The sequence below is a fragment of the Phascolarctos cinereus genome, unplaced genomic scaffold, assembly GCF_003287225.1.
Source record: "Phascolarctos cinereus isolate Bilbo 61053 unplaced genomic scaffold, phaCin_HiC Scaffold_726;HRSCAF=1367, whole genome shotgun sequence".
In the NCBI taxonomy this organism is placed as follows: Eukaryota; Metazoa; Chordata; class Mammalia; order Diprotodontia; family Phascolarctidae; genus Phascolarctos; species Phascolarctos cinereus.
The window spans coordinates 175764551-175777020 of record NW_027556098.1 but is presented as its reverse complement, the minus strand read 5'-3'; the positions used below and the strand labels follow the sequence as shown (position 1 = coordinate 175777020).

At 45.3% G+C, this 12470-nt stretch overlaps 1 protein-coding gene across 1 annotated transcript in view; it reads left to right on the top strand.

Moving 5' to 3' along the window:
* Positions 1 to 416: 416 nt before the first annotated feature.
* The window catches only part of TRIM29 (tripartite motif containing 29), a 51593-nt gene continuing 39539 nt past the window's right edge, over positions 417 to 12470 (top strand). The window contains exon 1 of the mRNA XM_020984844.2: positions 417 to 1380. Coding sequence (XP_020840503.1) covers positions 577 to 1380 — 804 coding nt within the window. The 5' untranslated portion in view covers positions 417 to 576. The remainder of the gene's footprint in view (positions 1381 to 12470) is intronic.

Here is a 12470-nt window from a genome sequence, read left to right as displayed (position 1 = left end):
TTCTCCTCACAGTCCACAGGCCCAAATCCAAAAGAAAACCACGAATGTTCCTTAATGTAAGAAGCCACCCCACTGTCTGAGGGTGGGGGGGTCCTTCTCAGAAGCCCAGGCCTACAAATTACAAGGCTGCTTGGCTTTTGTGACCCAATTAACGCCCCCTTACTCTGTGGGCCATTCTGGGAGCCCCACCTACTTTTTTAGGTCAGAAATTTTTCTTTCCAGATGAGAAACAGGCCCATTTGATGGAAGTAGCTTGACTGGTTATTGAGTTATGGAAAATAATTAAGCTGGAAAAAATATTTCTTCTTTTCATAAACCAGGTTAGGTCTGAATGTTCAGGGCGTGGCCCTTGCCATGTAATTAGGTGCTCAGCTGGCATCGCTGACTTGTCTGCTCCTCCCTCCTTTCAGGTCTGCTCCTGTTGCTGAGGCTGCGGCCGCCCCTCCTCCCTCCTGGCCCCAGCAGGTGTGTCTCCAGGTTCCTCGGCTCCCGTTCTCCACTTCTTACCCAGACTCGGGCCGGAGCAGTCACCCTGTCCCACAGCTCCAGTTGGTCCCACTGACAGCGACAGAGAGAATGGAAGCCTCAGAAGTCACAAGAAGCAACGGGGCCAGCCCCGAGGCCAGGGATGCCCGAAGCCCCCTGAGCACCAATGGTAACGTGGAGAATGGTGGTAAGGTCGAGGCCAAGGATGCCAAGGGCACCAACGGGCATGTTGGGGAAGGTGCTGAGAACAAAAACCCAGGGAGTCCCTTGAAGCATGGGGAGGGAAGGAGTGCCTTGTTTTCAGGTAATGACTGGAGGAAACCCATCATCCAATTTGTGGAGTCTGTAGATGACAAGAACTCCAATTACTTCAGCATTGACTCTGTGGACAAGAGGTCTCCTTATGCTGGCCTCCAGTTGGGGGGCTCGAAGAAGCCACCTGTAACCTTTGCAGAAAAGGGGGAGCTGCGTAAGTCCATTTTCTCTGAGTCCAGGAAGCCTGTAGTGTCCATCATGGAACCTGGCGAGGGGAGAAGGAACAGCTACCCCCGAGGGGGAGACTCGGGCATCCTCCTTCGGCCTAAGTCCAGTTCAGAGGAGATCCTGTGTGACTCCTGCATAGGCAACAAGCAGAAGGCAGTCAAGTCTTGCCTGGTATGTCAGGCCTCCTTCTGTGAACTGCACCTCAAGCCCCACCTGGAGGGAGCCGCTTTTCGGGACCATCAGCTACTTGACCCCATCAAGGATTTTGAGGCCCGGAAGTGCCCCCTGCATGGAAAGACCATGGAGCTCTTCTGTCAGACAGACCAGACCTGCATCTGCTACCTTTGCATGTTCCAGGAGCACAAGAATCACAGCACTGTGACCGTTGAGGAGGCCAAAGCAGAGAAGGAGGTAATCAGTCATTACCCCTCCCCCCACCAAGCCTCACCTGTGCTCTCCTCTGCTCTTCCCATACCCTTTAAGACCCCTGGAGGAGTAGGCCAGTCCCTTTTCCCAGGCTAGGCCTTTCCTCCCTGAGTTTATGTGGCATAGCGGAGTTAGCCAGTCACAGCCGGCTGGAACTGTGCCCTACCACAAGCTTGGGCACCAGAAATAGTGAGTTCTTTGTTCCCAAAGATCTCAAAAGAATCAGAGAGGAGGAAAAGATCTATTTCTTAGGTGGTCACAACAGGTAAGGCGCTTGACCAAGGTCCTGAAGAAAATTTCTACATTAGAAAAGAGAACAGGGCTGCTAGTCTACATGCCAGGATTTTTCTTTTTTCTGGCCTGGGGATGAGGGTGGGGTAAAGAGAGGGTGGGTAGGAGGGAGGAGAAGGGTGGAGGAGAATGGAAAAATTCTTGGATTTGGAGTCAGCTGACCCAAAATTGGAGTTCTAATCCCCGCTCTTCTACTTACTATCTGGGTGACCTTTAGCAAATGATTTTACTTCTCTGTATGGACCTCAGTTTTCCCTTCTCTAGGACGAGATTGGACCACATATCTTTAAGTTTCCTTCTAGCTTTAAGTCAGGTGGTCCTATTCTTTTTGGCTCTAACCTTGAGGCAGACAGACCTCCTGGGTAGGGTGAAACTAGATGGGAACAGGGGGTGGGCTTTTGTATGTTTGTTTGTTTTGCAATGTGGGGCCCTCTCTGTGGGATCCCAGGTCTCTCCAGTTAGCAGAGGGACTCCTTGTCTTAAAATTTCCCCAAGTTTCTTATTTATCCTTGCATGTGACTCTCAAAGATGTATGTAGGTGAGGAGCCTGGGAACCGGCTTCACTTGAAGGCTGGACTAACAATGTCCCCCTCCCTTTTCTTTCCCCACCTCCCCCATCATTACCCAGTCTCAAGGTCCAGGGAGACCTCCATTTCTCTTGTCTCTTCCTACCATGGAATAAGCAGAAGAATAGGATCATTAACTCCCAGGAGCAAAGATTTAAAGCTGGAAGGGTCCTCTGACAACATCTGGTCCAAACCCCCTCATTTTACAGATAAAAGAAACTAAGGCCTAGAGAGGACCTTGACCAAGGTCACACAGGTATTAAGTGGCAGAGCAGGATTTGAAGCCAGGACCTCTGTCTCCAAATCTAGCACACTTCCCATTGCACCACACTGCCTCTTAATAACAACACCTTATAATTGTGTAACACTTTCAAAGTTTACAAGGGACTTTCACAAACGCGGTCTCATTTGATCCTCACAACAATGCTGGTAGTTAGGTATGGCAGGTATGATTATCCTCATTTTATAGGTGAAGAAAATGAAGCTGAGAGAGTATAGTTAAATGAGTTGCCTATGGTCAGACAGTTAGCAGATGATGATAGACCTGAGACTTAAACTGAATTTATGTAATTCCAAGTTTAGGGTTTTGTCCAATGCACCACTTTTGGACACAAACTATTTCTGTTCTATCTTTGAAGACAGGGGAGCATCCCTAAACCCACAAGACACTTAACTCCTTTCTGTATACTTAATCCTTCTATCTCTGCAATTTTGTATTATGGGATTTAGATATGGAAGGCACCTTAGAGATTATCTAGTCAGACTCTATCATTTTGAAGATGAGGAAACTGAGGCCCAGGAAGGGGACTGGCTTACTCAAAGTTATAAAGGTCTTATTAGAGTAGAGATATGACTCCAGGTCCTTTGACTCCAAATCCCATGCTTACTGCCACATGGTAGCATGCTCCACTCCAAGGCCATTTAAAGCTGCTTTTAACAAAGCTCAAGAGGCCTCTGAAGAAACTCTTGGCCACATTTTAAAAGTTTCTAGCTTTAGTCCTGGCTCTGGACCCAGACCACAGTTCTTGTCTCAGACCAGTATCTTACTTTAATGCACAACAACTCAGATAACCTTACAGGAGGCCAAGAATTGCTATAATCTCCATGTACACTACCTTGCTTTGGTGCATAGATAATAATGATAATAATAATAATATTTATGTAGTGTTTTTTAAATTTGCAAGGCATTTTGTGTATACACTCATTTGATTTTCACAATAACCCTTTGAGGTAAGTACTGTTATTATTATTTTATTGTTATTATTATTGTTTGAAGTAAGTGCTATTGTTATACAGATGGGGAAACTGAGTCTGAGACAAGTTAAGTGACTTACCCAGTATCATATAGCTTGTAAGTATTCTGAAGCAGGGCTAGAACTCAAATCTTCCAGGCTCCAAGTGTAACTACTGTACCCAACCAGAGTGTTACTAGATCATAGAGATTTAGACTTATGAAGGACCTCAGAAACAATTCAATCCATTTAACCATCTTCCCCCTACCCATTTCTCCAAGAGAGTCAGTAATGGGACTGGTATCCTACAAACCCATTTCTTGAACTTAGTCACTGCCATTAATACTATCCCTGGTCATGGGCATTATGGGAAGACACAGAGGGAACAGCAAATGCCCTGAGAAGTTTCTCAGCTAAGTGCTTTACAAATATCTCATTTGATCTTCACAACGACTCTGTGAGGTAAGTGCCATTATTGTCCCCATTTTATAGATGAGGAAACAGAGGTTAAGTGATTTGCCCAAGATCACACAGCTAGTAAGAGTCTGAGGCCAGGTTTAATTTGTCTTCTTGACAGGAGACCCACTGCTCTATCTACTGCATAGTGGAAGTGGATTGTGGGACACAAATCAATCAACAGGTACTTGAAGTCCCCCTCTGCCTGGAATAGAGCTTAAGGACATTTATCTGTCATAAAGCCACCTCCTGGGTGTCATCTTAATAGGCTTCCATTAAAGGCCATCCACCTTGATTTCATAAAGGAGCTCAGAGTCAGAAGGGGCAAGTTCTGTAATCTCTAAGTCCACCCCTCTTTAACACATGAAGAAGCCCAGAGAGGTGAATGACTCAACTGAGGTCACATAGGTAACCACTAGAGCTGGAGTGTCTAGTGGGTCTAGAGTCCTGGTCTCCTGATTCTTTTGGCATCTCTGCCTGTGCACCCTCTGTGGATACCAAGCTGGGCATTATGGTGGCTACACAAAACAATATAAGACATGGTCCCTTGCCTTCGGGGTACTTATAGTCTAGTGAGGATGGTACATACTTTCCTGCATGTATGTGTACTTATACATATACCATCCTAAAGAACACATCCCCAACCAAAACCAGGCAGCTCTGAATGAATATAGTGTGTCCTGAACAGATGCTTATGGAGGAGATGTGCATTCATGGAATGACAGAGAAAATACTTTGGTGCCGGGGAAAGATTGCTCAGTGAGAAATCTGAAGACCTGGTTTGAGGCCCTTGTCTGTCATTTACAAGCTGTGGGACTTTGGACAAGTCATTAACTTCAGGGGCAGCATTATATAGTGGACAGAGCGATGGTGTTGGAGTTTAGAAGACTTGGGTTTGAATCCTTCATCAGATAATTGTTACCTGTATGACCTTGGGCAAGTCATTTAACCGAACTCTGCACCTCATTTTCCTCAACTGTAAAATGATCTCTATTGAATAATCTCTATTGGCCCTTTCAGCTCTAAATCTACTATCCTATGATGCTATGGGCTTTCTCTGAGCCTCAGTTTCCTTAGCTGTAAAATTTAATTCAATCTAACACATCTATTAAGGACCTATCGGGTGCAAGGTACTCTACTAGGTGTTAGTGATACAAAGACAAGACATGATTCAAACACTGAAGTTTCTTGCTTACCTTCTTCTTGGGAACTGGAGGGGACACGATGCCTACATTGTTAAGTATAATACGAAGGAAGGAATAAAGGGGCAAAGGAAAGAGTAGTCAGGGAGCTTCAGGAATACCTGAGGAGGGATAGAGTCCTAATCGCTGGCTGGATCTGGGAGAGTATTTGGTGAGGGCTTCCCAGAGAAGGTGACATAGCAGCTGTGTCTGAAAAGAAGATAAGGATTCTGAGAGGCAGAGGGGTGAGGTATGAAGGGAATACATTCTGGGCATTGGGCAAATGCTCAAAGGCAGGAGAGGGAACATTGACTTCAGGGGATGGTTGTAACATAGATTGAGGAAAGAAGATTGCGATGAAGTAGGTCTGGAAAGGGAAGTTGGCATCTAGTTGTAGCAGGCCTTAAAGGCCAGACTGAGGAGTTTGTATTTTATTCCAGAAGAAATAGGGAGCCACAGAAGATTTTGGATGATAAAAATACTTCTTCTGTCTCTTACGGTAGTTGTGAACAAAGCCTGTTCTAAAACACTATATAAATGTAAGTATTCTCATGATCACCATTTTCATGAGAGATGAGTCCCTCTCTAATCTTCTCAAATGCCTACAGGGATTATCTTCTATGGTGACAGCAAAGCAAAGACCCAAAGTAATGGGATAGTTCTAAGGTCAGGGAAAGCTTTTCTGTGCCCAGCTCTCTCTCTGGTGCTTTGCGTTCTTTCCATTGGAGTCATTCTTTTGGCTTAAGGCATTGTCTTCAGAAATGCACATCAATTATCTGGGAGGGACACCTTCTTTGTCATCCATCTGGATCATAGGATTTAGAGCTGGAAGGATTTAAATGATCTAATCCACCATTTTACAGATGAGGAAACTGAGACCCAAAGACAAGTTAAGCGATGTATCCAAGATCTTAAGTTAATGGTTAGGAAGTCGTTAGAATAGCTAGAAAGTAGAACCAGGGTTTGAATCTAGGTCCTCTGACTACAGCTTTCTTTCCACTGTGATACACTCAGTCTATTACCACCCTCATGTATGTTAATTTTTCAGATTAGCCCTTTCACAGTACAGGGCACTGAGGAAATGGGACGCAGCACTGGTAAGTCTGATGTCTGTAGGGTATGATGCTGATGCTGCCAGCTCTGATCAGGCCGTGGTGGGACCCTGAGCAAGGAGCTGATGTTGCAGTATGCCAACGGGGCTTCTAGGGGCTGGAGTGGAGGAAGCCATTCATACAGGGGTGTGGGACATGACGCTGACTTCATAGTTGTGCCTAGGGCCAGCCAACACTGCTGGAATGTCAGGGGTGGTAGACATTGAGAAAACAGTTTGTGGGTGGAGGAAAGAAAGCAAAGGAGAAGGCCTGCCCTCCTCTTGGTTCTTCTGTGGACCCAAACATCAACCTCTGTACATGGGTCTTTGTTTTGGACCTTGGGCCAAAACTGGTTCTTCAGGCCTATTAGCAAAGTGCACACATGAGGTAACCACAGAACCATTTCAACTGTGTAAGTCTGTAAATAAGGCCAGGGATCTCCTTGGGCTCTAGGTAAATGAATGTCTTAAGGACCTCAATGTCTCTGAGCCAGGGATGTTTGGGGAGAGGCTACTTGGTAGGGATAAACACGTTAATTAGCCTACTGGAGAATAGTAAAGGTTTAGATGTTAACAAGTTTATCCAATAGAATCATAGACTCTCAGAATTGGATGGCACCTCAGAGGCCATATTTGATCAAGAATCCTGCCTGCAATCCAGCCAACAAGTGGTCATCCAAGCTTTATTTGAAAACTCTCAGTGAGTGGGAACTTAATACCCCTGAAAGTCACCCATCTCAATTCTACACAGCTATAATCGTTAGCAAGTTTTTCCATTTATGGAGCCAAAATCTGCCTCGTAGAAATCTCTCCAACTGCTCCTACTTTTGACCCTTGGTGCTCTTCTACATGACAGCCTCTCAAAAACTGGAAGGCAGCCGTCAACTTCCTTCTGTCCTATACCCTCCAAGTCCTCTCTCCTGCAGACCAAACATCAACAATTCCTTTGACTGACTCTTGTAAAGCATGGTCTTTACTTCCCTTACCATAATGATTACCCTCCTCTGAATACACTCTAACCTCTCAATGTCTATCCCCAAAGGTGGCACCCAGAACTGGACACAATACTCCCGGTATTGTCCTACCAGGACAGAGTACAGTGGGGCCATCCATCATTGTAGTCTGAACATCAGGCCTCTCAATGCATCTTAGGATAGTGTTAGCTTTTTTGGCTTCCAGGTCACATTATTGACTTATTCCAACCTTGAGAATCACTAAAGCAAAATCTCCTTGGAACAGAAAATGCCTGAAAGGCTACTTGACCCATCCTTTTGCAGTCAAGCACTTACCGCACCCGAGGGTGTGTTTCTTTGTCTATTCCCGTTCACTCTATGAGGCAGGTGGGTGGCACAGCAGATAAAGTATTGAATTTGGATTCAGGACAACTTGAAAGACTCACTAGCTGTGTGACCTTGGGCATGTCATTTAATCTCTCTCAGCCTCAGTTTCTTTAATGGTAATTAATAACATACCCTACCTCACAGGGTAGGTTGTAGGTCAAATAAGATAGTATATGTAAAGCACTTTGCCAACCTTGAAGCCCTATGTGACTGCTAGCTATTATTATGATCCCAAGGGTCATATAGGTCTTAGGATCATTGCATTTAGAGGGAAAGGGAATAAGTATTTATTAAATGACTACTATATACTAGGCACTATGCTAAGTGCTTTGCTAATATTATTTCATTTGATCCTCACAACCACCCTGAGAGGTAGGTGCTGTTATTATCTTTATTTTACAGTTGAGGAAACTGAGGCAAACAGATGTTAAGTGACTTGCCCAGGGTCAGGCAGCTAGTAAGTTTTCGAGATAGGATTTGAACTTAGATATTCCTGACTCCAAGCCTAGAGGTCTATCCATTGCACCACCTAGCCTGCTTCTAGAACTAGATTTAGAACTAAAATGGACCTTACAAATCATCCCATTAGCCCTTTCATTTTACAAATGAAGAAACTGAGGCCTGGAGAAGTGATTTGCTCAAGTAGCAGGACTGACATTTGAATTCAGATCCTCTGACTCTGAATCCAAGTGTTTTTTGCACTGTACTACATTGCCTTCTGTCTAACCTGTGTCCTTATTGCAGAAACCCACCAGCACAAGAGCCCTCAGAATTTAAAAGCAAATTCAGGGCACCTTCCCAGGGCAGACCAAGTGTCTATTTTGTATCCCAGCCTGCTTGGCACAATGAGGCAGGCAGCTCAGCATTGACCCAAACTCCTGTCACTAAACACAAAGTCAGAGTTGAACCAGCTGGGGCTGTCTCTGTTGCCAAAAACATGTGTTGTGCCTTGGCTATCCTCTCTGGAGAATGGACTCTCCTGGCTCACACAAAGCTTCTCATTTTGGTTTGCCAGGACCCCCTGGGACCAAATGAGCTCCTTGTCTGCCCTCTTGGTCTCAATCATTCCACTTAATTTATCTCCCTTGCACTTTGCTGGACTTTTTGGCATCCCATTTCTCAATTCTTCTGCCAAGCTCTCCAGCTTCCCAGCTTTGCGGCCAATGTCAATGCTCTATGAGAGTTCTTTTATCCTTTGAAGCAATGATGCTGAAAGAGTCACTGCTCTGACCCAGTTCTTAATGGACCAATGGTATTGACAGGTATTTTGGGAGACAGCCCCAGCTTAAAGGGATTCCCCTTTCCCCCCTGGGAAGAAGGACTTGGCAAGAAGGTAAAAACCTCTTTCCCTCAAAGTTTTAATAGATTCATGAAACATTAAAGTTGGGAGAGACCTTAAAGGCCATCTTCTAACGCCTTATTCTTGAAGAATAGGAAAGAAATACAGCTCTGGGATTGGTTAGGTATAAGTACTATGAAGAGGGGCAGATAGGTGGTGCAGTGGATAGATCACTGGGCCCAGTTTCAGGAGGACCTGAGTTCAAATCCAGCCTCAGACACTTACTAGCTGTGTGATCCTGGGCAAGTCACTTAACCCTGTTTGCCTCAGTTTTCTCATCTAAAAAATGAGTAGGAGAAGGAAACAGCAAACCACTCCAGTATCTTTGCCAAGAAGAGAGTCTGGTTTTGGAATCAGGAAGACTCATTTTCATGAGTTCAAATCCAGCCTCAGACACTTATTAGCTGTGTGATCCTGGGCAAGTCACTTAACTCTGCTTGCCTCAGTTTCCTTATCTATAAAATGAACTGGAGAAGAAAATGGCAAACCACTCCAGTATCTTAGCAAATGGGGTCATGAAGAGTTGGATGCAACAGAAATAACTCAACACTATGAAGAAACTCAACTATCTTATTTTTATTAAAAATTATTAATGATATTTATTTATTATATGTATTATGATTATTAATTTTTATTACTTACTGACCATCTGCTATGTGCAAGGCACTGTGCTAGGCACTGGGGTTATGAAGACCAAAAAATTATATGGTTCTTGTTCTCAAGGACAGGTTATAGAAGGACATTCAATACATTTACAAGTAAGTAAATAAACTAATACAAAATCATTTCAAGAGGAAACCGTCTTAACAGCTGGATGGTGGGAGGAGAAATCAGGAAAGGCTTCATGAAGTCTTCATGGTCCCCTAGCCATACTTCAAAGGAAGCTAGAGATTCTGCAAGAAGGAGGTGAGGATGGAGTGCATTCCAGGCATGGAGGAGCATTTGTGCTAGGATGTATAGGTGAGAAATGGAAGCTATGTATACTATAGGAAGCAGCAAGCAGAGATGACATGGGATGACTTCCATGGGCAGCTACAAACTCAAGCATTGGAAAGGTTTCATAGTATGGAAAGAGTTGTGGATTAGGATCCTTCAGGAGACTGGGTTCTGGTCCCAACTCTTCTGCCAACTGGCTGTGTAACCTTGGGTATACAACATCATCTTGGTGGTGCTCAGTTTCTTCAGCTGTACAGTGAAGGGGGAGGCCTGGGTGACTGTAAAGGTCCCTTCCCACTCACCTTCAGTGACTTTCAACATCTGCAGAGCCCAGTGAGAGGCTGCAAGGCTTCGGACCAGGTGACCTGGTATCATTGCTGTATTAGAATCCTACAATGGAAGGGACCTTAATCAGTCAATAGATATTTATTTAGCACCTGCTACAGGCCAGGCCCTGCGCTAAATGCTGGGAATAGAAAGAAAGGCAAAAGACAGTCCCTGCCCTCAAGGAGCTCCCAGTCTAGTGGAAGAAGAGGACACCTAAGGAGAAGTTGATGCGGGAGGGAGCGGTATCCAGCTTAAGGGCATGGCGAAGTCCTGTGGTGGGTTGGGAAATGATGGAGATGACTGCCCTGGGAAATCATCGAGTCCAGCACCTGCATTTTACGGAGAAACTTGAGGCCCCAAGTGATTTACCTGACGTCACACGGTCAGTTTGTGTCAGGGCCAGGACTCGAACTTGGGTCTCCAGACTCTCAATCTAAGGTCTCTTTCTACTATACTATAGCTGACTTTCCTGGTATTGGGATGCCAGGAAGGAAAAAAGGACAGGGAGATCCCAGGGGCACAGATGAGTATTTAATCTTTGTTGTTGTTCGGTCATTTACTCCATTTGGGGTTTTCTTTGGCAATGATACTGGAGTGATTTGCTATTTCCTTCTCCAACTCATTTTACAGTTAAGCAACTGAGGAAAACAGGGCTACATGACTTGTCCAAGGTCACAAAGCTAGTATGTGTCTGAGGCCAGATTTGAACTCAGGAAGATGAATCTTCCTGAATTCAGATCCAGCACTCTGTTCACTGAGCCACCCATCTGCCCCTTAATTTACTCAATCTACTTTAATCTAGGGGACACCACACATCCATTATAAAATTGAAAACTGTGTTGTTGGATGCTCATCCAGATAACTAGCAGTTCCCTAGAAGTGGCGGCTCTAATTATCTAGTACATTTGATTACATTTGATAGACTCTAAGATCTCTTCCAGATCTAAATTTTTATGAGTCTGTGTGGGTAATTTGGGCCTGGAGGGGGATGTGTAAGTACCTAATCACTGCTTCTTTGGGGCAGCATTTTCTCTTCTGGAGTCAGTCTGCCTCTAGCTGGAGCCCACAGTTGGCCTCTCTGTGTATTCAGATCTGTCTTCAATGGGAGAGCTTCCCTCCCTGACCCAAGACTCCAGGCGGGTTTGGGCTACCCCAGTGGAGAAGGCTGGATGCAGAGGTATGGGAAGGATTATGCGCTTCCAGGTCCCTCTCCTCCAACAGAGGGCTACTAATTTATTTCTATTGGGCTGCGAAACCCAGCTTTTCAAGGAGAGGAGGGTGTTGAGAAGGTTCTTAAAGGAGAATTGAGGTGGGATAGGACCATTTAGAATCTATCACGAAGTAGTGGAGAGGCCTGAGGCAGCCAGACGAGTGTGGGAGAGGAAACAAAGGAAGTATTTAGCCGCAGGCCTGGGCAGGGAATTGAACAGGGAGTAGGAGGAAATCGCAGGGAGGTGGAGGTAGGGGTGGAGCCGAGGGAGCAGAAGGTGAGGCTCAGAGGCCCCAGTCTGACATCTGGGGGATCTAACCTAGCCTCCAAGAAAAAGGGGAGAGGGGAAGATGGAAGGGAGCAGAGAAACAAGAATCATTGGTTTGGAGTGGGGTGGGGCCAGCAGAATCTTAGAATCATTGACTCTCAGAATTGTAAGAGACCTCAGCGAGTTGGGCAGAATTTAGTTTCAGGATTGGAGAGAAGGAACTATGTTTTAGGAGGAACAGAAACAGCATCCGGAAGGGAATTGTCAAGGTTAGAAAGGGTAAGATTCATTTAAGCCAGACACTTTACTTCTCTAGAGACTACATAAAATGGGAGAGCTGGAGTAGATTGGTTCTAATGTCTCTTACAGATCTAAAGTGCTACAGTCCCAAAGATAAAGAAGGGGGGCAGAGAGAGCGAGGGACCGAAGATCAGAGGGCAGTGGGAAAAGCAGAAAGCAGAGTAATGGTCAATTCTGAGAGGGTCTGTGCAGCCCCAGGGGGCAACAGGTTGGAGACTGAGCATAGCCTCTCCTAGGACAGATGGGGCCTGGGAATGAGAGATATTTCATGTGAGGTAGAAATGGAAAGATCAGCAGAACAGATTCGTTCAACAGGCCAGGGCCAACAGAGGAGAAAGGGTCCTATAGGACTTTGAGAAGGTTGGAGTCCAAGGGGGAGAAAGCTGAAAACTGAGAAAGATGATGAAAGGGCCCTATACAATATTTTGGAGAAAGGGGAGATGGGGAGGGGTAGAAGGGGCAGAAAGACAGGGAGAAGGCTGAGAGAACTAAAGTTCATTTTAGGAAGACAGGAGGATGTGAAAAGTGGGGTGAAAGGG